The 25,641-nt window shown below is 40.7% G+C and overlaps 1 protein-coding gene across 4 annotated transcripts in view; it reads right to left on the reverse strand.

Moving 5' to 3' along the window:
- Positions 1-25,641, reverse strand: part of WASHC5 (WASH complex subunit 5) — a 53,635-nt gene that overhangs the window by 4,118 nt on the left and 23,876 nt on the right. For all 4 annotated transcript variants that reach the window (XM_016166425.2, XM_016166422.2, XM_016166423.2 and 1 more), the window contains 16 exons: positions 24,753-24,865; positions 23,205-23,371; positions 23,052-23,127; positions 21,941-22,051; positions 21,036-21,176; positions 19,945-20,025; positions 16,412-16,513; positions 15,476-15,655; positions 14,245-14,369; positions 11,681-11,843; positions 11,168-11,270; positions 11,000-11,079; positions 7,739-7,842; positions 6,664-6,793; positions 5,145-5,241; positions 1,851-2,004 (listed from right to left, as the gene is read on the reverse strand). In XM_016166425.2, the coding sequence (XP_016021911.1) occupies positions 1,851-2,004; positions 5,145-5,241; positions 6,664-6,793; positions 7,739-7,842; positions 11,000-11,079; positions 11,168-11,270; positions 11,681-11,843; positions 14,245-14,369; positions 15,476-15,655; positions 16,412-16,513; positions 19,945-20,025; positions 21,036-21,176; positions 21,941-22,051; positions 23,052-23,127; positions 23,205-23,371; positions 24,753-24,865 (1,927 nt within the window). The remainder of the gene's footprint in view (positions 1-1,850; positions 2,005-5,144; positions 5,242-6,663; positions 6,794-7,738; positions 7,843-10,999; positions 11,080-11,167; positions 11,271-11,680; positions 11,844-14,244; positions 14,370-15,475; positions 15,656-16,411; positions 16,514-19,944; positions 20,026-21,035; positions 21,177-21,940; positions 22,052-23,051; positions 23,128-23,204; positions 23,372-24,752; positions 24,866-25,641) is intronic.

Below are 25,641 nucleotides of genomic sequence, written 5' to 3' on the forward strand. Positions count from 1 at the left end.
GCTCCCTGACGACCTCTCAGGGCTGCCGGTAACACGCTGGCGCAGAGCCATGCTTAAGCCTTTCCAGTCATGAGCGAAGAACAACCAGGGGAGGAAGGGCCTGCCGACTCTTGACAGCTGGGGAACTAAGGTTCGGGGTGCCCATGAGTGGTGGTGACTGGAAATGACCGCCCTCGTGCCAGCCGGACTGGAATCCTTGGCCGCCTCTCCCCGTAGCCCGGGGCCAGATGAATGAGGTTTTGGGGGCTTACTGCTTTCCTTTGCAATTAAGCTCATTTTGTGATGGTTACAATTTCATTTTTGAAACTTCCTCATCCTTCTGGGCTCTCTTCTATTTTTTAATTGTTAAGAAAAATCTGTTTTTTGAAGCTAGGCTGGCCAAATGTCCTAGGAAAATACCCGGTGTTTGTTGTCCAGTTTACTAAGATGCGGACAAACTGGCCTGATGGAGGTTTATGGGGAAAAGATGGCAGGATTTGAAAAGAATGCACAACCACCGTGAGTCACTGGTGTACATCGGAGGTAAGGAACTGAGCACTCCAATCTCGGCTGCGCTGTGCTCCACAGAGGACCCAGGATGGAGGGGCGTGACCACCCCTCCCCGCCGCCACCCGCCAAGGCTAGCGCTGCATTTGGAATCCGGGTCCAGGTTTGGGAAATCACATTTTGAGATGGCCAGTAGCAAACTGGCCCACCAACGTGGTGAGCGGCCTCTGAACCGCAGTACATCAGGAGGAGGCGGAAAGGGCTGACCCAAAGGAAGACCTGAAGCAAGAGCTGACATTAACGACGTGAAGTGACGCCGCGAAGGAAGGGGACCGCGCTAACTCTGCGCAGTTTCAAAGGACAGAAGAAGCCCGCTGGGTGACGTTCTCAGAGGGATGGGACGAAGTCTGCATTCCCCGTGAGCAGCCACATTCCAGTGATGAGGACCACTCTGCCTGCACGCCGCACTGTCCTGAGAGGTAATGAGTGCCTCACGACAGGAGTGTCCCAGCAGAGACTGGTGACAACCTGCCACAGACGCCCAGAGCTGGTGCATGCCCCAGGAGGGAGGTAAATGAAATGGCCTCTGAAATCGCATCTGATCAGCAGTGCTTTGTAGAACAGGGAAGATCACTGTCATTAATTCATCTTTCAGTTACACTGATAAAAGTAACCAAGTGGTAATCATCCAAATTTTGAATGTGCAACATGACGGCCAATTAGTTAACCGGGCTGGCCCTGTAGGGTTACAGTACAAGATTGGACCCAGCAGCTCATGCAAATAACTTATATTTTCTATTCCAGAAAAGCCATATTTGAGATAAAAAGAATGAAAGGTTTACAAGCTTTGTATCAAAGAGTAACTCCGGTGTGCCTAGTTCCATTCCATACAGGAACTCAGAACTCCGACACTGACTTCTGGCCAAGTGCAGGGTGTGGCCGTCCCCAGGCCGTGGCCCCAGCCGAGCACAGAGCTCGCTAAGGCTTGGGAGCAACACCCCAGCCGGCAGAGGGACAGGCCTACACCTTCTTCCCCACGCCGAGTGCTAATCATGGTCTGACTCACGCACGGAAAACCATCGCGAGTGTGCGTGGGGGCAGCGTGTTTGGTTTGTTTAAAGATCGGAAAATTCCATGGAATAGTGAGATGCTTCCCATAAGCAGTTGTACAATGAAGATGCCTGACCTCTCCTGAACCACCTGAACCTCTCCGAACCAGGCACTGTGCGCTGACTTGCTCTGCAGAGCAGGGTCAGCAGCCAGCCTGCGCCTCTGCCAGGGAGGTGAGAAGAGGAGCGTGGCATGCAGGGTTCACAGCCCAGCGTGTAACAGCAATTCACATCTTCCCGCCTGTCCTTCTGTACCTCGTACACTGCTCCACTGTGGAGCGGATGAACTGGCCGATCAGCGCCAGGAACTGCTCCGTGTACCGGGCGTGAAACTGCTTCAGCAGGGTGAGCAGTCCCAGGACGAGCGGTGGCCAGTCCACAGGGTCGGCAGGCTTCCGGCAGACCATTCCTGCAAGGGATGACAAATGGCCAATTGCGGCACTGAGTGAGGTGCCTGCCTTTGGCCATGCTCATTCGGTATCAATGTTCATGGATGTCAGCATGACTAGGGCCCATGTCATCACTATTTGGAGGGGATGACAACTCTGGACTGCATTCTGAATGTGGCTCGGGATTGATGGAAGCTTCTAGTGGTCTGAAGGAGTAAATACAATAAAATGATCACTAAGTTTTATAATTACCATCAGTGCTTCTTTGGGATTATACAATTAATGTGTGCTAGTGTAGAAAATTTTAAAAGTATCGATAAATGCAAATGAGAAAATAAAAATGACACAGAACTGACTTCTGTTAATGGCAGCATGCATGTTAGACACCCTCGACTGCTCTCTTAAATGAAAACAATTAAAATGCTGGACCAAATGCTACTAAGTCTTTTTAAAGATGATGTTGCATGTTATACAAGAAAAGAATCTGCAGAAGTCGAGTCGGTGGAAGAAGGAAATTAGTGAAGTGAGTCACTGAGTGCCAAAGCTGAACTTCTCACTGAGGATTTCTGTCTAAATCTGGACCTTGACCTTCTGACTGGACGGCTGCACAGTGAACAGGAAATAGAGCTTAGAGTCTTCAGGAGGAAACACAATGTTGAAGAAGAACAAAGTTGGAAGGCTCATATTGCCTGATTTCAAGAATTATTATAAAGTTACAGTAATCAAGACAGTATTGCCATAAGGGTAGATAAATAGATTACTGAACAGAAAAGAAAATCCAGAAATAGTCCCGCCCTTATATGATCAATTGAATTTCCATGAAAATCCAAACAACTTAATGGAGTGAAAGAAATCTTTTCAATAAATAGTGATGAAATTGGATATCCTTAATGGGGAAAATGACCTCTGACCCCCCACTTCATACTGTAGATAGGAAGTAATTTGAAATGGACCACAGACCTCAATGTAAAAGCTAAAACTAAAAACCTTTTAGACCAAAATATAAGAGAATATCTTTGTGACCTTGGGGTATGTAAAGAGCTCTTAGGACTCAGAAAGGACTAATTATGAAGGAAAAAAAAGATAAATTGGACATCATCAGCATTAAAAACTTCTGCTCATTAGAGTCATCAGTTAAGAAAACGAATATATAAGTCACAGTTTGTGAGAAAAGATTCGGGATTCATCTAACAAAGGATTCATATTCACAATATATAAATAACTCCTACAACTCAGTGATAAGAGCGCAATCAACTCAATTTAAAAACAAGCAAAGACTTAGACGACCACTTAACAAAGAAAGATATAAAGTGGCCAAAATGCACATGCAAAAGTGCTCAACATCATTAATCATCAGGGAAAGGAAAATTAAAACTACAGCGAGATACCATAATACACATATCCATTAGAATGGTTAAAATTCATAGGGCTGACACTGCCAGACACTGGTGTGTGGAAATCTCTCACTGCGATCAGACATTACTTAATGCTCACTGTAGAAGGCACAAGCAGTACTCGGAACACGGAGTCCTTTCCAGACAGATGCAAAGGTGATGTTTAGAATAAAAGCATCCTCTATGCATGAAGCCCCAAAGAGACCTTTCTTAAAAGACAGACCAAGGCAGGCATGTTTTCTTAGATGAGTCTTGAGAACAATGCTCACAAGGTTATATAAATGTTTTTGGGGTACACGAACATGCTGAAGTTCCTTCCTCAGTCCTATTTTTTTTTTTTTAATTTGATTCCCAAATTAACACATCAGTCCAATTCATGAAAAAAACTGCAGTCGGGTATAGATACATTTCTAGGACACTTAAAGGTTTTGTTTGGTTTGTTTAAAGATCGGAAAATTCCATAGAATAGTGAGATGCTTCCCATAAGCAGTTGTACAATGAAGGTGCCTGACCTCAACCAACATACCATGAAGGAAATGTTACCTAAGAATGGGACCAGTGAACAAACAGTCTTTAATGAAAACAAGGTATCTTTATGTATGGACAGTTCATCATTAAAAAAGATCATATATTCTTATTTAGTAATAACGCAGAGACGAGAGAGGGGGAACGTGAATCTCTGAATTTTACGATGAATGCTAAATTCATCTTAGGATGGTTCTTGACATTGATTTTGACCGAAAGCCAGGAAAGGATTTAGAATCAGTCGAGCACTTGCTCTGTGCTAGGTACTGTGTTAAGTATTGAAACAATCCGACTGGCTTGAGAGGTTAAGTCACTTGGCCACGGTTACGTGAGTGACAGGCGGTGAAGCCAGAATGCAAACACGTTCGTTCCTTCCCTCCTCCAGCAAGTATTCGCTGGGCACACGACGTTCCGTGTTCTGTGGCAGAACCAGGACTGTGTGGGAGGTGCGTCGGAAGCGAGAAATATTTTTGAATGATATGCTCAAAACCTTCAAGAGACGCCACATCCTCCTTACCCTAAAAAAGCGGATAAAACAGGAAGGGAAATACTTCAATCTCTGGGTGAAAGATAATGTGGGTACCTTCACTGAAAAGCTCTTACAGATACTTACAGTAAATTAAACTCTACAGTGATGTGAAAAAAACTGCTTGGATACAAAGTTTAAAGACAGAGGAAGTACTTGGGAATCTAATAGAATTGTGATTATAAAAAGGTTCAGGATAAAGTGATCAATGGAAAAAAAAAAAATTAGGGTTATATCCCTGGTAAGACAAATCTACTGAAAGCCTTTGGTATCTACTTTCATTTAGAATGCTTTCACAGGTAATCGCACATATCTTAAAGTACTAAATATTCCTGTTTTAGTCTTCTCTTCTAACTATTTGTTATTCTTCACACTGCCGTTCTAGATACACAGTAGGAACATGATACTTGTTGAAAGAATAGGACATTAACCAAAGAATTTTCTTTCACACCACAATCAGCTGCCTAAACATTAAAGAAAACAGCTGGATGATTAACTACTGGAAATTAAAAAGCAGACTACAGTATTAAATCTACTGTCTATATTTTATGATGTGGCATCTTATTCAGAGGCCCAAAGACGTGGACTTTATAAACATGCACTTAACTGAAGAAAGATCTCATATGTGACATAGCATTCTACAAAAAGAGCTGTTTGGTTAGATATTAATCTATTGTTTTTTTACTTATTGCAAAGAATAAATGTTATACAATACCTAGGTTTTTGTTGTACTGAAGTTTTGGCAGCTGGGCAATCAAAAATAGAAAGTTGACAATTGGGAAGTAGGGTAAGCGCTTTGTCGTTATGTATATCTGGAAAGAGAAAGGTAGAAGAATGGGTGGTTTTGTCACATTGCACAATGCTGCAGAACAGATTTTCGAATGGAGAGCTCCCATTTTACCTTAATTATCTCTTCAGACTATCTACAACTAGGATGGTTCCACTAATTTGCTACCTTTAGAGTTTTATGGAACACCGCCAATTCCAACCCCCCCCCCCCCCCAATATAAATACCTCTATAACAATCAGCCCTCTGGGAAGGGAACAATTTTGCTAAGAGATCAGTAGTTACTTGGTCCCCCTTCCACACAATCCTTTGAGTGTCATTAAGGAGAGAAGAAAGGGCGATGAGCCAGAATGGGATGGAAAGCAAAATACAGTAGTTGAGGCAAAGCTTAGAGGGAAGAGCAGTTGGAGGGAGGCTGGGAAGGAGGGAAAGAGAAAAAAGTAGAAAGAAAGGAAGAGAGCTCCACATAGCAGCAAGTGGCAGTGTTTAACGGAAAGTGAGCAGGTGTCTCCTTCGTCATTTGCTTTCTCTTGGGCAATGGCACAGAACAGTCTCCCTCCCAGTTCACAGGGCAGAAAGTAGGGCGAACCCAGCCGCCTCTCTCCCTGGCCAGGCTGGGAGGCAGGCTACCATTCTGGCTGGAAACAGGCTCTGCTCAGAAGGCAGCTCACTAGTGAGGAACCGTGGGGCATTTCAGAGCTGCTGTGAGATTAGGCAAGATCACCCACAGCCAGGTTAGCACAGCGTTTGGCATGTGGAAAGTGCTCAAAAAATGTGAGCTGCTATTTAGGTTCAGGATCTTTCATTCAAAAAGCCAGGGGATCATAGCGATTTTAGAATTTCACATCTTATAGATTTTAAAAAGGTTACATGTGGTCCAGAGTAACGGCTTATAATCAAAGTCATCAGAATCTGTATCCAAACACAAATATTCACAGGAATAGAAACAGTCAGGAACAGGTTTTGCCAGCAAATGAAGTCTGGCACCAACCTGTGAACAAACTTCCAGTGCTCAGAGTTGTCTGGAAATCAGACTGGCAGAAAAGAGTTTGTAGCCCTAGATTATCACTGTGATTACTGTCAGCCACGCAGGGAAGTATCTTTGGGGCAAGAAGGATCAATGTGACCATTTAGTTGCAGTTCAAGCATCAAATCCCAGACGAACCTAAAACTAATTTCATACACACAGAGCACTTATCGGGTTTTAAGGAGCCCTGACAAACACGTCTGATTCCCACGGCCGAGTCAGGCAGGGAAATGTGATCACACCCTCATCTTACGAGAGGGAAACGGAGCTCAGAAAGGGCGGGTAGTCGAGTGAAAGGAGGCTCCGGGATATGCATCTAGGTTCTCCCAGTACTTTAGCACGGGAATCTTCCACCTGGGCCAAAGCGTCTTTTCTACCACGCTGCCTCCCACCACGCCACCACCCATTTTAATCATTGACCTTATTCAGTGGGTTGTGGATGCCGGCTGCCTCCAGATAGGCTGTGATTTCATATAAGAGCGTGTTATCTTCTTTAGGGTAAGGAAGCGAAGGGTCTTGATAGTGGGCTTCAATATCTGCCAAGAGAGCTCTAAATGGAGGAAAAAAGTGATAAACATTACAGATGAACTGAATTTATACAAGTTAATACGGGTTATGATGTCCTCTTTCAGAGCTTCAGTTTCCTCATTTGTAAAAGAAACAGAGGAAGAAGAACCTGCCAACTCTTGATCCTTCCAATTCTCAATTTCCATGCCTGTGATTGATGAGAAGTGGAAAATTTAACCTAAAATTATCTTTCGGAGTTAACCCAAATCAAATGCTTTCACCATTCAATTTTTATGAGCTGACTCAACCGTTTTCAATACCTACTTTGTCGAAAGCACTGGTTTAGCGACTGAGAAGCACGGATTATCTATTGTTACATAGGAGCCCTGAAACGAGAGCAAGCTGCTGGTGTTGGGGAAGACAGGCTTGCCCTCTGGGATGTTTGTCCAGACCCACTCCTAGGAATTAACACACTTCTAACTATGCTCGGGATTAGCAATCGGTCCTGTGGAAAGTCAGGTGCGGGTTTTGAAATACAGTTGACCTCTGAACAACATGAGGGGTTAGGACCGCCAACCCCCCTTGAAATCAAAAATCTGCATATAATTTTTGGCTCCCCTAAAACTTAAATACTGACAGCCTACTGTTGACCAGAAGGCTTACTGATAACATAAATAGTTGTTAACATAGACTTTGTATATGTATTATTTACTGTATCCTTACAACAAATATGGAGTCTGGTGTATATTAAGAGATCAACGTATGTTGGCCAAATAAATGAATCCCTTAAGAAAAAAGACACACACATACACACACACCAAGGGACAATAAAGAGGCTTCTGAAGACAGATTTAATTATCCCTGGGAAGGAAACTTATAAATTCTGAGAGCTTTCTTACCCACAAAGAACATAAAACAGTAGATATTAAGGAAACTGATAATGAACAACGCAGGCCCACAGATGGCTCTCTCAAAACCTGGCACTTACTTATTGAGATTCTCCAGGGCGGCTGCCAGATGTTTGGAGTCAAACCGACAAGAATAATTTAATTCATTGGCAATCTGTTGCCTCAGAATCTGCATCTGCCCAACCTGTGAACAAGCAAGAGAAAAAATGGGTAGAACAGGAAAGCATGTCAAATTGATGGTAAGGAGGCAAACATCAAGGTGACAGGTTTTCACTGGAGGACTACAATGTCCTGCAGAAAAGTTTAAGGGTGGCTCGGACTGGTTCCACGGCTGAGAGCAATGTCACCCTTGATGGAGGCACAAGAGACTTTTCAGGACTGTTAGGAAACCTTCTGTATGCCCACCTCAAAATACCCCCCAAAGTAACCCATTAATGATTAGTTGTTCATGTAGTATAGGTGTCTTTTTTGAAGCTCTATTTTTGATCTTTTGTAATAAGTTCTTCCACTATAGGAGCTGCAATGAGAAGCCTGACTTCCTTTATTTGTCCTAAACTGAACCTTCTCAAGTTCTAAGGATGCCATTTCACTCTAATATTTTGAAATTTGGTGAATATAAGTCTTCTACATCACTCAGCCATACAGATAAAGTAATAACCTGGGTTAAAAAATAATCCACATAAAGTCTACCAAAAAGGCCCCTCTAATAATGCTAAGCCCTAATCCAGGGGTTCTTAGTCTTGTCTTTGTACCTTGGACCCATTTGGGAATCTAGTGAAGCATATGGGCACTGTCTCAGAATAATTCTTTTATATGTCTAAAAAAAAAAAATAGGATAATGAAAGCTAACTGTAATAAAATATAATTATCAGACTGTTAACAGAACAGACTTGTGATATGGAGCTATGCTGACGTGGGCTCCACCACTGTGATTTCCAAGTAGAGAGGAGCGTAAATGGTACCTGAGGATGTCTGTGATGGCTGTCAGGTGACAGCGAACTATTTTGGGGTCCAGTTTGAGATAGACATCAGCTTGCTCCCATAAACTTGTTGGCATCATAAAGTCAACAGTATACGCTAACTTTTTCTGCCAGGAAATTTCTTATTTTCTATTCTAAAAAAGGTACCCCTAGAAGATTAGTAATGGGGAGAGGAGGAACAGGAGGAGGGCTGTTATAATACCAGCAACGATAAGATGAAAATGAACACATTTCTTGAGTTGTTGGGAGCAGAGAAAAATTAAGAAAAAGAGAGTGACCTTCTCTAAGAGCAAAGAAAAGTTATTATTTAGATAATAGTTAAAAAATTGTTAAATGATCTCAAATGTATTACTTTTGACTGCTATTCTTACGAGGCTATATTATTCTACTTATGTGAAGAAAATAAGTCAATGCAAAAAAAATGTTACTTATTAAGTAAGAAACCTTTTATGAATAGAAATATATTATTTAAAAATCAGAAAAGAGCAAGTCCAAGAAGATAGTGGGTTCCCTCAGGCCACTTGGAAATGTCCTTCCGACCTTGTACGTGACCCATTTAATTCCTTGCTTAATTCTAGATAATGTCAAGAATTCCCTTGAAAGTCAATCTATAAATAGAAAAAGAAATAAAGTCAATTTAAGATAATCTGTTCTTATTTAGAGTATGAATCTTAGTGACCAACATGTTACCTTTTTTGTGCCCAATTAGTCTAAGCCTTTAATACAACACTGGAGAGGCCAAGGAGCCTGGGAGGGTGATAAGCTCATTCTACCTATTTATTCGTCTATTTAGAGATATCTGGGTTACCATTCTTTCCCCCATGATTTTCTCTAGAGCTGCACTGACCAATACAGCAGCCGCGAGTTGCATGTGGCTATTCTGAACTGATTAAAATAAAATTAAAAATTTGGTTCCTCATTCCCACACGTTTCAGGTGCTCAACTTCTCCACGCGGTGGTGGCCACCGTCACTACTGAGCAGTGCAGGGTACTTCCATCGCTGTTCAGATCATCAGCACCGCTTAGTGAATGCGAGTTCTCACATTTCGAGAGAAAATGACAAAAAAATCCCTGGGGGCCTTATGAGAAGATCACTGACTTAGACACGATATTTGGCAACCACCGAATTACGAGCAATTGCAACTAACAGCAGTCCAGAACAGCCGTTGGGTGGTGGACCATCAGGAAGCAAGAGGAAAACCTCTAACCCCCTAGCGTCTCCCTCGTCTCCCTCGGCCTCCTACGGAGGTGAGAGTGGGGTCTGTCCAACCTCAGGTCACTCTTCACTCCTCCCAGGTTTTTTAATCAATTAGAAGCTAAACCTGAGAAGCTCTCAATATCTGAAAATCACTTGGCTAAGGGAACATGAGACCCACCTAAGAGGACATCTAGCAGAACCAAAGGCTCCTTGTGTTCCCATGCTGTTTAAGTTTCCAAAAAATTAACACATACACACACACACACACACACGCACAATTTACTGGGATTATGCAAAATATATTGCCAATTTGGCCGAGACACAATAAGTACTGTCTCAATGAGCAACTTATATAAGTGGGAACAGGAGAATGGAACTTTTCCATATTCCTATGGTGTTCTAGACTTTCTCTGTGGTGATACCTTTAACCACAAATCAGTTTCCCACCAGGAAATCTACTAGACTGTTAGCAGGGTTTTTGAGGAGACAGGCAGTGTTTCCTTTAACAGTGTCACCCAACAACTGACAGACAATGTTTTGTACATAACAAGTGTTCAATCGAGGGTTGTCGCATCTCCTGGATCACCAAGTGATGAGAGAGGGACACAGAAGATTCAGAGGGTCCCCGAGAGCCACTGCCGCAGTGTCAAGGCAGGGCAGCAGAGGAGCAGATTCCACGATAAGTCATCTCATTTTCCTTTCTTATTCATTTCCAGACACAGTGCTCTATTCATGGTGGAAGGACAATTTATGCCCCAAAGAACCTCGCTGTCTCGCATCTATGCCACCACACGAGCGGAGGGAGACAGATGGGCTATGAACTGACAGAGAAGTTCATTAAATGAACTTGTACTGTGGGAACTAAGTATTACTGAAGGAGGAAATTTTCCATTTCCTGTGTGAAAGTACCTCTTGCCAAAAGGCATTTCAAAAGAAACAGATTTCCTTGAGCAAAAGGGAAACAAGCCAATGAAAAGCAGACTCAAGAACAGCCCAGAAAGGAAGATAAGGGAACAAATGAATTTAGAAATAATAATAAATGGAAGTGTTGCATTTCTGTTTGAACAACAAAGGAAGAGTGGCTTTCTTTGGGCAACAAAATTACAATAAATTAATAATTAAAAAATATAGCATTGATTGTCAGCCTCTCCTCCACAACATACCTTCATTATAGCCTCGAGATAAGCTGTCCAAATCTTCTGTGTTTTGGCAATGGCGGAAAAATAAATTTTATTCGAATTTGCTGAAAAGTTAAAACATAATTTTCTATTCAGTGAATTTGGAAAGGCCACAGTACAATCTCCACCCCAGGCTAGTTTCAGAACACTTACCTACAATACTTTTGAGGGGGCTGACAGCATTCATGAGGGTTTTTAAAGTATCCTGAACAGTTCTGTCTCTCAGGATAATTTTCTGAAACATACTGAGGAAATTCTGGAACAAAAAGGCATAATCAAAGATCCAATTATAACGAATAAAATGAATAGTACTCCAGTCACCTAAAATGTTAGGTAGAACAGAGACTGGCTTAAATCAACCCACACTCTGATGGAGGAAGCAGCAACTTCCAGTTCCTGTTAGAAACATCTCGTTTCCAGGAAGAGTTGTTGGATTCAAAGAGAAAAAGTCTCACCTTCTCAACATAAAATTCACAAAAATCATCTATTTATAAAAATACTATGCTGGCCAAGAAATTCTAGCTTATTCTCGTTCTTATATATCTAAGAGGAATCTCATATACAAGGTCTGATGTCAGAATAGGAAAGCATGAAAGAAAAATTAAATGATCTACTCTCATCTCTCCCAGGGTAACAGAAAATAGGCATGAAAGCCAAAAGGCTCACCTGTAACTCCTTCACAATCATAAAGCACAGAAGCCTATCTAATCCGTTCAGACCGAAAGTCCCTAATGTGGTCTGGATTTCTGAGAAGAGGCGGCTGCTGGTCACTTCTTGATGAGTTTTCATATCATACCAAGTGTTCAGCTGGTCAATATGACATGTCATTCTAAAACAAAAACAAAACACACCCCAAACCCAACAGCAGTTGAGCATTCATCCTAAAGAGATGTGGGGCTCAACAGAATTGGGGGCAGCAGACATGAGGAAGTCACATGATCTGTGTTGAACGACCTCTGTGTTTAGGCACCCCGAATACTTCCACGGTGACCACCTGATGGCCCAGGAAAATATAACTGAGTTAAACCATTTTTTCCTGCCCTATGCTGTGTCACTGGCTTGATGGATTCATTTCCGCTGCGTCAGGCTGTTTGAAGTTATGTTAAGAGGGCAAGGTTCGATTCAGTTGTTGGATGCTAGTTGTCAGGCTAGAGGACTTTAGAGCCCAATTTTCAATCCACAGTGTCTTACTTTAAATCTCCAAACACTGTGGACAAAACGGTCTTGTGTCATTTCCATTTTGGTAAGAAAAAAAACTGTGAATCCCGGCACCCTAGCTAACATATAAAATTATGATGACAAAGCCATATCCTCTTTCTTCCCTGTTCTTGGCAGCAACCAATGATTCCTTTTAGACTCAGGAGTGTGATGCGGATGACAACCTACAACATTTACTGAACTCTCATGTGCCAGGTGCTCAGCTACGACCTTTCCACGTGCTATCGTTTTCCTCCTCCGAATAGCTTTGCATTATATAAGCCATTTAACCCTCATTTTACAGGTGAGAGAACTGAGGCTTAGAGAGGCCTGACTCCAACATCATATCCTTAACCGCCATTTTAATGGTTCTCAAACGTCAGGGAGGAGGACCTTAAATCATTGGTAGAGTTTGCCAAAAAACAGATGGCCAGATTTGGCAGGTCTGGCATGGAGCCCCAGCCTCTGAATTTCCATCAACTCTACTGATGATATGCCCCCAGTTGTAAGAACCAGCATGTATCTACCGAAATGGGGTTTGGGAGGGAGCTTAAAGAGCCTCAGGACCAGGGAAGATTTAAATTTGGAAGTAAATGGGAAGAACAAGATGGTTTCCAGAAATGCACACGACTTCTACTTTTGGGCTTCGGAGTGTCTTTCTTACATTGCCCAGTGCTGTCACTTTGAGTGTGTTACTTAAGAGGCTCCCAATACTGATAATGAAATCAATATGATATGAAGGTCCCGCTCATGCTTAATCTTTCTGCAAGTATTAGCATGGCATTAGCTGGAAGGTTTTTGCAAAGGGATACAGTGATCACCCCACGGGTACCATGAAAGGAGGAGCTCCAAAAACGCTTTGGATCATTTACTCTTTCAGGCCCATGAGTCACAGACAAAGTTCATTTCTATTGGAATTTTTGGTCAAGTTTCATAAGTTTTGAGAGACAAAATAAGCCTAAAGGAGAAGGTGGTAGGTACAAAGGAGATAAGTCAAAAGAACGTTGAACTTACAAACATTCAACTAGGCATGCAACGCTTGACAGAGAAAAAAGAGGCCGCATCTTTTCCCGGGTAATTCCACCAATCACTGCACTCAGTGAGATGTGCCAAGGGATGCCAGACGGAAGGCACGAACCTGCTCTTCCCTCAGGTGGTCTTAGCACCAACTGCTTCACCAGAGGTTCAAGGGACTGAGAGGCAGCATGCAAGTCTCGACCATGGCGTCTACCTAACAACTTCTCAAGGGCACTTTTGATTACATGAGATTTTCCCTCGCGTTGACTATATGAACTGTGACTCACAGCATGCAAAGCTATGCAGTCTGCCCTTGAATGACACAGTCCTGAAGAGGTGGGCTCCAGCATCAGAGGGCCTGATGTGTATTCTGGGTCCTCCACCATTTATTAACTCTGTGATCATGGACAAGTGACTTAGCTTTTCTGTGCCTCAGTTACCTCATCTTTAAAATGGGAAGGATAACAATGCTGACCTCATAAGATTCTTGTAATAAATAAATGAAGATATATATATATATATATATATAATGTTCTTGGAAGAGCGTACAAGGTTAAGTGCTCTTGGAAGTACTTGAGTGTCGCGCTAAGAAACAAGGAGGTAATCTTAAAAGGTCAGGATATGACCTGACAAGTACAAGACCCAGTGACTGGCACGGGAGTATATACCCAGGTTACATAAGTACAGATGAGCAATCTGTAATTTAAAAAGTTGTAATAGACTGGTGATGTACAGGCCCAAGTGAACATAATGTTAACTGGAAAACAGGAGGAGCATAGACTGCAGGTGGCCAAACAGATCTAAGGGTTATTGTAATCTACATTTCTTTGGACTGAAGTCACCTGTGTTACGCTAAAGAAAATATACAGTCTCAAAAACAGTGAATTTTAATAAACCCATCAGAAGGGATCCGACCGTGGCAGGAATGAGGGTGTGATCTGAGTATATGCAATGTATGTTTAGAGCCTCCAACTGCCCACGGTGTTCAAGGCCCAGGGGAATCCAGATGCACCTACTTTGGGTCTGTGATCCGCAAGATTTCTCTGCAGAGTCGGCCAATAAATGTTACAGACTCATCCACAGGGGTAAACTTTGGTATTGGAATATGAGTGGACTGGTACATGCTTTGCCAGTCCTGAATCTAGAAAACACATACGCACACGTAAATATTTAGTACATTTTTGTCAAGGTAATCTAGTTATGCTTTTCTCACATAGTTTTACAAAGATAACATTGCACGGACAGTGACAACGGATGCTCTTTGGTTTCAAAGAGGAAACTTTCAAACTGTATTAACAGCCTCCCCAAAATGCCTCATATAATGTTTATAAAAAAAGAAACATTTGTGAAAGAGTGAAGAAGTGAGAACAGAAAAAGGAACTTCTAGCTTTTTGCCTTATAAGTTAACATATATCGGTGCAATAATAAAAATCCAAAATATTATAAGGCTGAGAGATACTTAATCTTTCAATACCTGAATCATGTCAATTCTCTAATTAAAAGCTTACAGAATGGCTCCTGATTAGTTATTGACCAAAATTTAACTTCTCGGTTGTGACACTTAAGAATTTGGTGCTCAAACAACCCAAATAAATACTAAGCAGAAGACTTGAGTAGATATTTCTCTGAGGAAGATACATGATGGCCAATAAGCACCGGAAAAGATACTCAGCATCACTAATTATCAGGGAAATGCAAATCAGAACCACAGTGAGATACTACTTCACATTCACTAGGGTGGCTATAATTTGGGGGGGAAAAAAAAGAAAAAAGAAAATAACAAGCGTTGGCGAGGATGTGGAAAAAAAATACAACTCTCAGACATTGTTGGTGGAAATGAAAAATAGTGCACGTACTGTGGGAAACAGGTGGTTCCTCAATTAGTTATACAGAATTACCACATGACCCCGCAATTCTACTCTCAGGCATACATTCTGTTCAAACCCAAATGACTTGCAAGTCTTCTGAACTCGATCACTTGACTTACACCACGCACAACAAACAACTTCATACTGTAGCCCTTTCATTACGTCTGCTTTCTCCTTTGGACGGTAAGCTCCCAGAGGTCAGGTGTCATATAGTTTTGTGTAACCCCCACAGCTCTGAAGGTATTCGTGACGATCTAGTGTGTACTGATTTTTAGTAATTGTTTAAATAAACTTTCATCTCAGCATTTCTGATAATTAGGGTATTTAAAATGTCAGAAAAAATAAATATAGTCAAAAGTTTTACATGCTATTTTGATACCTTTGTTCTTAAGAAGTTATTACACTCTTGCTCCACATTATAATTTATAATACGAGATACTTCTTCCTGCCAAATCTTCAGAGCATAAATGTTGACGTAATCCTGTATGTATTCAAAGGAACGATGGAATCCGTCCATGGTAGCTCCCAATTCTTTCAGCTTGGGCATCAATTCGCTTGGCTGTGCAAAGCGGAAACATAAATTCTATTATATTGGAGCAGGTTGTTAACTACTAAAACCTACACTGGACTTTAAATGAGACCCTGACAAAGAGATGATAGCGACAGTGTGGGGCAGCTTTGGAAATGTGTGTTTCCTACTTCGTCTAGGACGAATGGTAACTGATGTCAGACGTGCAGCCAAGAATAGATTTTATTCATTCGGGGAGGAAGCCTCATACGAAATAACATAAAAGGAATGTCGATGATTTCTCTCACATCATCTGATAAATACATTAACCCTAAAACACTTAAAACTATTTGAAATTGAATTTACTGAAGTGAAAGTACTCTATATGTAAATGTCAGGCCTATGGTTTTTTTTTTTTTTTCTTCTCCTGAGAAAAATGACCATATTCCTTAACAGGTTAAACAAAATAAAAAAATGATAGCCAGTTCCTGTCTGCTTTAGGGCTAACAAATTCTTTTAACTATAAGAAGTAACTCTGACACATAAACATCAGTTCAGTTCTTAAACTTGGGGATCAATAGATGAAGGGAAGAAGTACTGATTTTAAAAAGGATTTTCTTATAATACGGCTGGATTACAATATAGGATCGAAAAAAACATCCATTGATTGTATTGAAAATTTTATATTAGATCTATTTTAGGACGAAAAAGGTCTTATTCATAATAGTTAAAAACGGTGCCCTAGTCCATCTTGCAAGCTAAATAGGGAAAAAGAGAAAGGACAGACTCATTTTGGCCATCTGGTACCTTGGCTCGAGGGTTGAAGATCAATCCCTTATGAAGAGCAAAAGCAACACGTTTCACTAGCTCCTTCCTTATTCCATCTTCCAGCAACTGTTTCGGATCCACCTGAGTGCAAATCAAAGAGTAATAAACGGCAGTGAGAAGTTCGGTCCTGAATAAATCCAGAGGAAAAATGGTTTCCGGAATCCAGCATTGAACCTTTTTCTACCTCTTTTCTAAAGGATTAGGATTAGGGCTGTTTTCCTTTCCTGTCCCTCTGTGACCTTGTGCAGCTAGGACAGAACTACCCATCGCCTCTTTTGGACTTGGTTTATCTCCGTAAAATCCATGACGATAATTTCACCACATGACATTTCAAAGATGGTGGGTATGGAAACTTTTAAGTTGCCTCACACTTTAACCACTTCGTTAAAAGTATAAAGTGCCTTTTATTATCACCCAGAGGAAAGAGTGGAATGAAGGGCCCGCATTTGAATTCTTTGTGTCTTTCTTCTGGATGTTATCTCAAGGCATCTACCACACGGGCGAACTCAAGTTTTGGGTTGGCCCACTCCAGGATTGAACAATTTTCTTTTAGCATTCTTGGGATGGTGATTGTAATTGGGGAGATAAAATAAAAACGCAAATCTGCTATTTAACTCCATAAGTTTATTTTGGTGATTCTTTCTTCTGTAATGAGAAAGCTTTTGTTACTTCCCAGAGTCTCCTATCAGACCCATAAAACATCAAATAGTTTTAAGGCACTCCTTTGAATTCCTGAGTCCTGTTTCTTTTTCAAATTTGTAAAGAACCATTATTTTGAAAAGTCATAAAGGCAACTTGATGGGTTCCATCTGGGTTTGGTTATATTTAAACTTCAAGGAAGACAAACACGATGAAAGTTGCTGAAATTCCAAAAGCCAGAAAAACATGCTGAACTTCATACATCACGACTGTGCAATCAGCAAAACCAGACTGGGGAGAAACTATAGGTCAAATGCCTTGGGTTCTTCAATGGATCAATTGTAAGATAAAAAAGAATAAAGAAATCTGGAGATTAAAAGAGACTTAAAAGGGATGAGATACCTTTTTTTTTTTTTTTTAAATGGGCAAGTATAAAGTATAGTGTAGAGAGATTTACTTTTGGAAATAAAACTATAGACAGAGAGTGAGATTAGGTCAGGGCGAATGAGGAGGATGCTGGGGTGGGAGATGGATAAATTATACTTCTTGACTTGAGTGGTGGAGAAAATAAATGCTACTTATACCTTATAATAACTCATTAAGTTACATAACTGTTTCTGTAGCTTTTAATATCTATAATAAAAAGGTAAATTGTAAATAAATGTAACAGATGAGAATGAAATCAAAGAAATAACATGAACCTTTCAAAGAATTATTCCTTTTAAGACAGATTTAATGAAAAAGAGCTGAATGTTTTCATAAATCTAAAAGTCCCAAATGGACTTTCCAATTCTTCCTTGACTTTCACTGACCTGTGGAGTGTTCATAGCTAAGAGGAAGCCGCCTGCACACGCCCCCTGCACACGCCCTTTCCTCCCATCTCTACCCCCTCCCATGAAGTCAGCAAGTTACATTTTTATACGGATCCTCCAGACCTTTCTCTGTTCATTTATATACATACATATTTGTCCTTAAGTACATATTTAATTTAAAAAATCTAAATGGGACACACGCACACTTTTCTGCAATTGACTGTTTTCACTTTAAGTCTTGGAAATCTTCCAGTGGCAAATTCTGTTTGAATGGCAGCAGAGCAATCCATAGCACGAATGCATCACGATAGATTTAGCCATTCTCTTACTGATACTTAGATTATTTCTATTACGTCGGCTACCTTTATCAATCAACACATATCTCTGTGTATACCTCATTCGTTTTATGTTGTACTGACTGAAGTGAACTTACACTTTTTATAAGTGTTTGAAACAGATCCTTAACATTGGGAGGTTAACGATTAGTAAGGCCCCTGAGTTGTGAGACCGGCAAAGACACTCTGTTGGGTTGAATGAGGTCAGTATGATATTCTCTCTGCTTTTATTATCTGAAAGTGACAAAAAATTTAGTTTTCATAAGCAAACTTTCTTTTGATAATCATTGCTAATTGGTAGGTTTTATTACATCCCCCTATACTGGTCGCTTTGCATGGAAGATGCTTAATCTGGCCCTAGGATTTATCATTATTTAATGGATCAGTCAGAAGTGATAACCTCCATGTATAATCTCTGTGTATCAACTGAATTAAACTGATATCAGGCCTAAAACATGTTTAATGGATTCTATTAACATTCCAGGGGTACTTCTTTTAGCTTACTTCGAGAAAACACACACTAAAGTTCTGTATCCATTTTGTTTCATTTCCTGTATTTTCTCAGATTTTAGTAACACAAATGTTAATCTGGTAATTTGATAGGTATACACTTAAAAAAAAATCAGAAATGTTCAGATTCTACTGATATTGGATAAATGCAAAAGTAAATAAAAGCCCCATGAACTATGTCAATGGTTACATCACTAGTTATCATAGGAATGTAAATTAAAACGGCCATGAGATAAGATACCGCTTTATGCCTCTTGGTAAATCAAAAATTAGCAAGTGGATAATAATAAGCATTGGCAAAGCATGGGAGGAAAGTTTTAAAGGGCAGTCTGGTAGCACTGAGACAGATTACGAAATGGGTATGCAGATTTCAGCAAAATTCTTGCTCAAGTATGTAGAAATTCAGAGAAACTCTGTAGACCATGGGGACAATCTCGGGGATCCTCATCTTGACACCGTTATGGTAATGGGAAGCGTTTGTGTGATACTGGACAACACAGGCGTCTGTCGCCAGGCCAATGGTCACGTAAAATGTGAAATTCTACGCGATAGAAATGACCATCTCCTCGATATGCTCCACGGCAACATAAGCTTATTTCGGGAGCAATAACTAGGGAGAGGAGTTGGAGAAAGGATGAGAGGGCGCGGCGATTTAGATCAATCAAAAACACGCGCGCACGTGAGATAACACGACACGCGGAAAATGCGGTGCCTGCACATACACGGACAGAAATCAAACACACAAAGTGGGTGCTGTGCGGGACGGGGACGGGCGTGGGTATCGGGAGACAAAAAAGAAAACGAATGTAAGAGAGGCGCTTACACGCATCAGTGATGACGGCGGCCTGCCGGCGACAATGGGGTATGATCACCTGAGCTCTCTGCACCTGGGGTGCAACATGAAAATACTAAAAGAAAGGAGGGCGGGCGGGGGGAAGGGAGCGAGAGAGGGGGAGAGAGCGTATGTGCTATTTTATCTAAGGGACCCGAATCATTTTGTTTTCCTTGTTATTACAAAAATTCAAAAAAATAGATTTTTTTAAAATCTAAATAACTCTCGGGTATCATGAAAACTAAAGATCACGCTTTCTCTTCCTCTATCCACATGTGAGTGAATTTCAAAAGCCGATGTGAAACGGCAAGAGACACAAGACAATAAACACCACAATCATCCCAAGGAAGACGAGGCCACATAGACCAGCATTGAAACCGTTACCTTGATGATGCCGACTAAAGTTGTTTTCATCATTAAGATGCCTTCAGTGAAAATGGAAATAGCGTGAGTCAGCTTGGCAACCTTGAACCAAAAAGAAGAGGTTGACGAACTATATCGGATAAAAGACCCATCATTTCCAGGGAGAGCTAAAATCATTGGCTAATGGCCCTGGGAGGGGCAGAGATGGCAGGAGTGAGTGTCGCTTTAGAGAGCCCGTGTGCACATGCCCTGCTCAGAACTGTGGTGTCACCGAGAGACCACTGTTAGCCACTCTGAGAAACTGAGTCAGAAGGTCTTCAGCAGTTCTTTAAACTTCGACAAATCGTTTCCCCTTCTTTGGGCTTCCGTTTCTCACGCAGAAAACAAGGGCGGGACACATCTGTGAAGGTCCCCTCCAAGGAGATAAAGCTTGCCATGACTCTGAGAAGGTAATCTCCTTGCCACAGCATTTTTCGAGCAGCGCCAGGAGACGCTGATACGGTAGGCAGACGCTGTGTCTTTGAGTTAGAATAAATGTGGAAATTTTGAGCCGGAAAACCTAAATTCATGATGTAATTTTTGGAGTTGTGTCAGCAGGTACGAAATTGACACTCGGATGAAATGTGATAACATCACATTTTCTATTTTTACTTGCTGTTATCTTTCCCATTTCCAAGTTCAGGGAGAAAGAAAAGCGAGGTGTGTGGGAAGAATGACCTCTGAGGCTGCTTAACTATGGAATGGGCTTAAAAGTCTAACGACAGGAAAAGGTTAAGGAAAGAAAGCAGGAAGCCAAATGCCAAAAGTCCAGGTAATCCAGCCTAAGAAGAATAAAGGCTGGTTCACCAAGACTATTCAAGAGAAAAGTGATCAGCTGAGATTTACTTCCTTTAAGATTACTCAGGTAGGCACGGTCTTTAATGACATTGGGACAATATAACACATAAAGGTGTGACTGTACTAAAATGGTGATCTCAGTTATCACTGAGAATGGAAAAGACAAGTCAGAACTGGTCTGGTGGTCCCGGGGATACGGCAGGTGACACAGGTCAGTGATATTTCATGGTTTGGGTTTCAAATATCAAAAGGCATGAGTCAAAGGGACACACCACCTCGTATCGTGGGCCAAGCTGAGCATAGTCCCTCAGCTTGTCTTTGTCCAGGCGAGTTGGCACTTCAATGATATCGTGGGTCTGAAGCTTTATGATCTTTAGCAGAGAAGTAAACATGCTTTCTGGAATGATCTGCAAAACCTTTAATGAAAGGGAAAAGAAAAACCATTGAACACCTCTTTTACTGTTCTTTGCTGTCACTTAGGTGACAGTAAGAAGGGTACCAGTGTGTACAAAGCCATTTGTTGATAGGAAGGGATGCCAAGGGACCAAAAAGAGCTCTTTTAATAACAGCTCTCAGGCACGAGGTATGTTCCTTCATACTTTAGCTGCTCATAGGATATAAAGCTAATCCTCATGGAAATGCTGCAAAAAGATATAACTTTTCCTTGTTACACACTTTTAAAAGATTGAGGTTCAGAGATATTAAGTAACATGGCTGTAGAGCACTCAGCTAGTATGTGACACAGGTAAATTTCGAATCTAGGCCTGTCTGGCTCCAAGATGCACTGTAAGTTTTTAAAACAAGGACCAAAATCCCTCTTGAAACTTTAAGTTCCAACCAGGATATGTTGGCTAGATCTGGCACTTTCTACCAACTGGCTCTGAGACTTTGAAGAAGCCATTATAATCTCTGTCCCTCAGTTTCTACACTTATAAAATGGGGGTTAAAACCACCAGCATTTAAAAAACAGGTGTCACAGTTCTTTGAAAGTAAAACCACATCAGCACATCCATAGTAAAATAAGTTTTTTTTTCACGTATTGCAAATTTATGGAATAAAATTAATAACAAAGGAAAGAAACATGGGTGTGCTTCTTACAGGGCCCCCAAGCATACTGTCTGCATTGAAATTAGCAGGCATTGTGCCCATAAAATAAATATCACCTTGATGCATTCCTTACCTTTCTCACATAGGACACCAATTCTCCAGAATAATATTGAGATACACTAAGAAGGTCAGGGCTATTTGCTTGATTAATACGTAGGAGGGGCAGGTCAAGGGCAGAGGCAAGCTGGAAGAAAAATAAGATATAGTTGTTTCTCTGCTGCAAGATGTCCTAGAAATTTCAATTTTTCCAGAAATACTAACTAACATATAAGAAAGCTCTTGGGCTTTACCCAAGAGGTAACAACGACAATGGAATTCATCGATGTCATTAATGCCTTCTGACACCAACACAATTAAAAATGAATGATGGCCTTTTGCTACAGCAGGTATACTCAAATTGTGGTCCCTGTACCAGCAGCATCAACTTCATTGGGAACTTGTTAGAGATGCCAGTTTTTGACCCCACCCCAGACTTATTTCATCAAACACTCCAGGGGCAAAGCCCAGTAATCAGTGTTGTGATGAGACCCCTGGGGATTCTCACGCACCCTCAAGTTTGAAAGCAGCTGTGCTACAGACATTTTGATTGTATTGAGTCCAATCAAAGATGTCATGGTATGTAAGAAGTGCCATTACTTTACGTACCACTCATGAAGAAAAACAAACTAAACTACACTAGGTCATCAATGATAAAACCTATCTCCAACTACAGAGACATTAAAATATTAAAGGCAGTGTACCTCAGAATTGATATATATGGTAATTCTCTCAGAAGACCCTGAGTAAATTATTTGTCCATTTATCATGATCTGAAATTACCTGAGAGCAAGGGCCATGAAGAATTTTTTTACTGAGTAAGTAAAAGGATTTAATTCTATCTAGGGAATAAAGGATCCATAGGATTCACATTTTAAATATACTGGTAGAATTTTAAAAAACAAACTGATTTCTTCATTTAAAAAGATACTCCAACTTATTAATTCAAACTTTAAATATTTCTGGCACCTTTTGAAACTAGGCTCTCATAGAATAATTGCTAACAAATTTCAGTCCATAAAAGTATTTAAAGTATCCAATTTTCTAAAAGGATGATGAACTCTTCGGCTGAATTAAGAAATGAGGTAACAGCAAAGGCCAACTCTCTCCTCGTAGCTGAGAATCCGATCTCACGGTTCTTTGCTTACCTTTAGGAATGTAGCTCTGAGTTTCGTGACCATGGACGGGTTTACCCTTATGCTTTCTTGCATGATAGATGTGAAACTGTAAAAAGAGAAAAATGATAAGAAGACTTGCACATTGGCCTTCATCAAGGGCAAATGTCAGGCTATCCACATTACCTGTCAATTAACTGCCAAGCAAAAGAAAGGTCCCCAACGATCTGCATTGTGATCAGGACCTCCTCTTTGATGTTAATGGTTCGGATCATTTGGTGGAGAAACTTGCGAGTATCCGCAAGAAACTGACAAACTTGCAGATTTGATTCCAACTGGTGAAACTCTTGAACCTGTGGTACAGAAATACATTTAATGTAAAGACCCTGAATGGCCTCTACAGTGTTTGTTTTTACCTTAAAAAAATTCCAAAGAAAGTACACTACTTAACTAAGAATTTCTTGGCAGAATTCTTATTTCAAATTATATAATTTCAGAGATGTTAAGCCAAGTCATAAAACAACACCCAAATTTCTAGGATTAGAAAATGGTGCACTACTTCTTATCCTGTAAATATACGACACAATAACGTGAACACCCCCAATTTCCATTTCAGCATCAGCAAACATGTATTAGAAAATCCTCTTAATTCTGAAGACTCCAGGATTGCTAAAAAACAAAACGAGTTGCATCACAACCAAGGTGCTGGCACTTGGACACTACTATGTTCTCTCGATGTGCTCTTTAGAAACAAAATGATTCCATGGTGTCCTGAAATTTTCATGTATATAATTCAAGGGGCCTGGGCTATATACCAAAATAAATGATGCAAAAGATAAAAAGCCACCAGAGATTTACAGAGTTGTTTACAGTTCTACCACAGACTAGAAAATCCCCAAACAACCAAAAATAATAGTACAAGTGAGCAATCGTTCCGCAGTGGCGTGGAAATCTGGTACGCTAACGATGGATCATTATGCTGTGTGGCCGCTGAGAGTAACTATCCTAAAAACCTTGCAAAAATAAGAAAAAGCCTACAAGACCATATGCCAAGTGAAAAAAAGCATTAATTATAGCTTTCAACTGTACAATTATACCAACTGGACAGGGCTCCAGCTGAGTATAGATGACGTTTTCAAAAAATAGTGTTTATGTTAATTGTTCCAATGCATTTTATTTTCCATTTTAAACCTACTTCAACATACGATTAAAATTTTAAGAATATGGAGGTATAATAATCCTTTTTTTTTTTTTTTTGGTACAATCACTTTTGAGTGGATAAAAAAATATTTTTTTCAGAAAAGATCATTTATAAGCATATGATTATCATAGAACTATTTTCATTTTTGCATATTCCTTTCTAGATTTTCCAAGGAACAGCCTTTTTACAAACCTAAAAATGGTGTATACAATGCAATTTTGTTTTTGCTTTTACTTCCTTACCATACTTTCCCCAATGTTTCTATACTGTTTTTATAACTATTTTTCTGAGACTTCACATTTCCACAAGGTGAAATATCATAATTTTTGCTATTATTCTCTACATGCTGGTCATTTAATTATTTTGCCAAATTTAGGACCCTGTATATAATATTACAGTGAGGACATTAATTCATACTGCTTTTCCTTGTGATAAAATATTCTCATAGATACATTTCCAGGAACAAACTGCTGGGTTTGTCAAAAGGCGTGACTGATGATGTGACAAGTGTCACTTAAAATGACTTTCCTTACCTCCTCCAAAGCTTGTATTAGTTGCACAGTTTTCCTGCCTGCAGCAGTTGAATCATCGTAATTTAAAGACAATATCTGTTTTGAGATCTCTCTGAACCAAGCTTGAAGATTTTCTATTAATACAGAAACAAGGAAAAACTATTGAAATCCCATAATTCCTATAGCCATAGCTTTGAATTTAATTAAGTAACCCTTTACAAATCTACTTCTTACTCCCAGAGCTTTTACTACCTTCTTATAGGAGAAACAAAAATGCCTGGGGCATTTGATGTAGACGAGATGAAACTTTCTACCCGAGTAGCTCAGTCTACAACACCTGGCAGAAAAGGTTTAAGGGCCCAAGTACTTGCTGTAAATTGTCTACGTAAAGGCAGCAGTGGCAGTGGGGAGGGGGGGCGGGGAAATGAAGGGTGGCACGCAGAGTTACTAGAGAGAGTTTTCTGGAGAAGCGAGGATGAGTACAGACCTGGATAGACAGAGAGAGGGAGAGGGATAGTGTATCTCTAACTGAGGGGACATGCATGAGCATATTTGGGGGAAAATATGACAGTGGCATGGACGGAAAGAGACCAACCTGTGAGGAGCGTGAGGTACAAGTGGTGAGTTGTGGAGAAGTCTGAACTTAGGCGATGCTACTTGCATTAACAAACCAGCTGGCATTTCACATGGCAGAGAAAGGGAAGGGCATTAGTATGTTCCGAGTATCCTCAGTGGGACAGCCAAAGCTCTAAGCTTCGTCTCATTTCTCAGACAGGGCAAGCTGAGGCCCAGAGGTGGTAAGAATCCTGTGCAGGGCTACACGGCCACTGAATGGTAGGACCTGGACTTTTACAACTGTCTGTCTCAGTTCAAAGGCTTTTGCTCTTTTCGCCTCACTAAGTTGATTCCT

Source organism: Rousettus aegyptiacus, unplaced genomic scaffold (genome assembly GCF_014176215.1).
Source record: "Rousettus aegyptiacus isolate mRouAeg1 unplaced genomic scaffold, mRouAeg1.p scaffold_m13_p_15, whole genome shotgun sequence".
In the NCBI taxonomy this organism is placed as follows: Eukaryota; Metazoa; Chordata; class Mammalia; order Chiroptera; family Pteropodidae; genus Rousettus; species Rousettus aegyptiacus.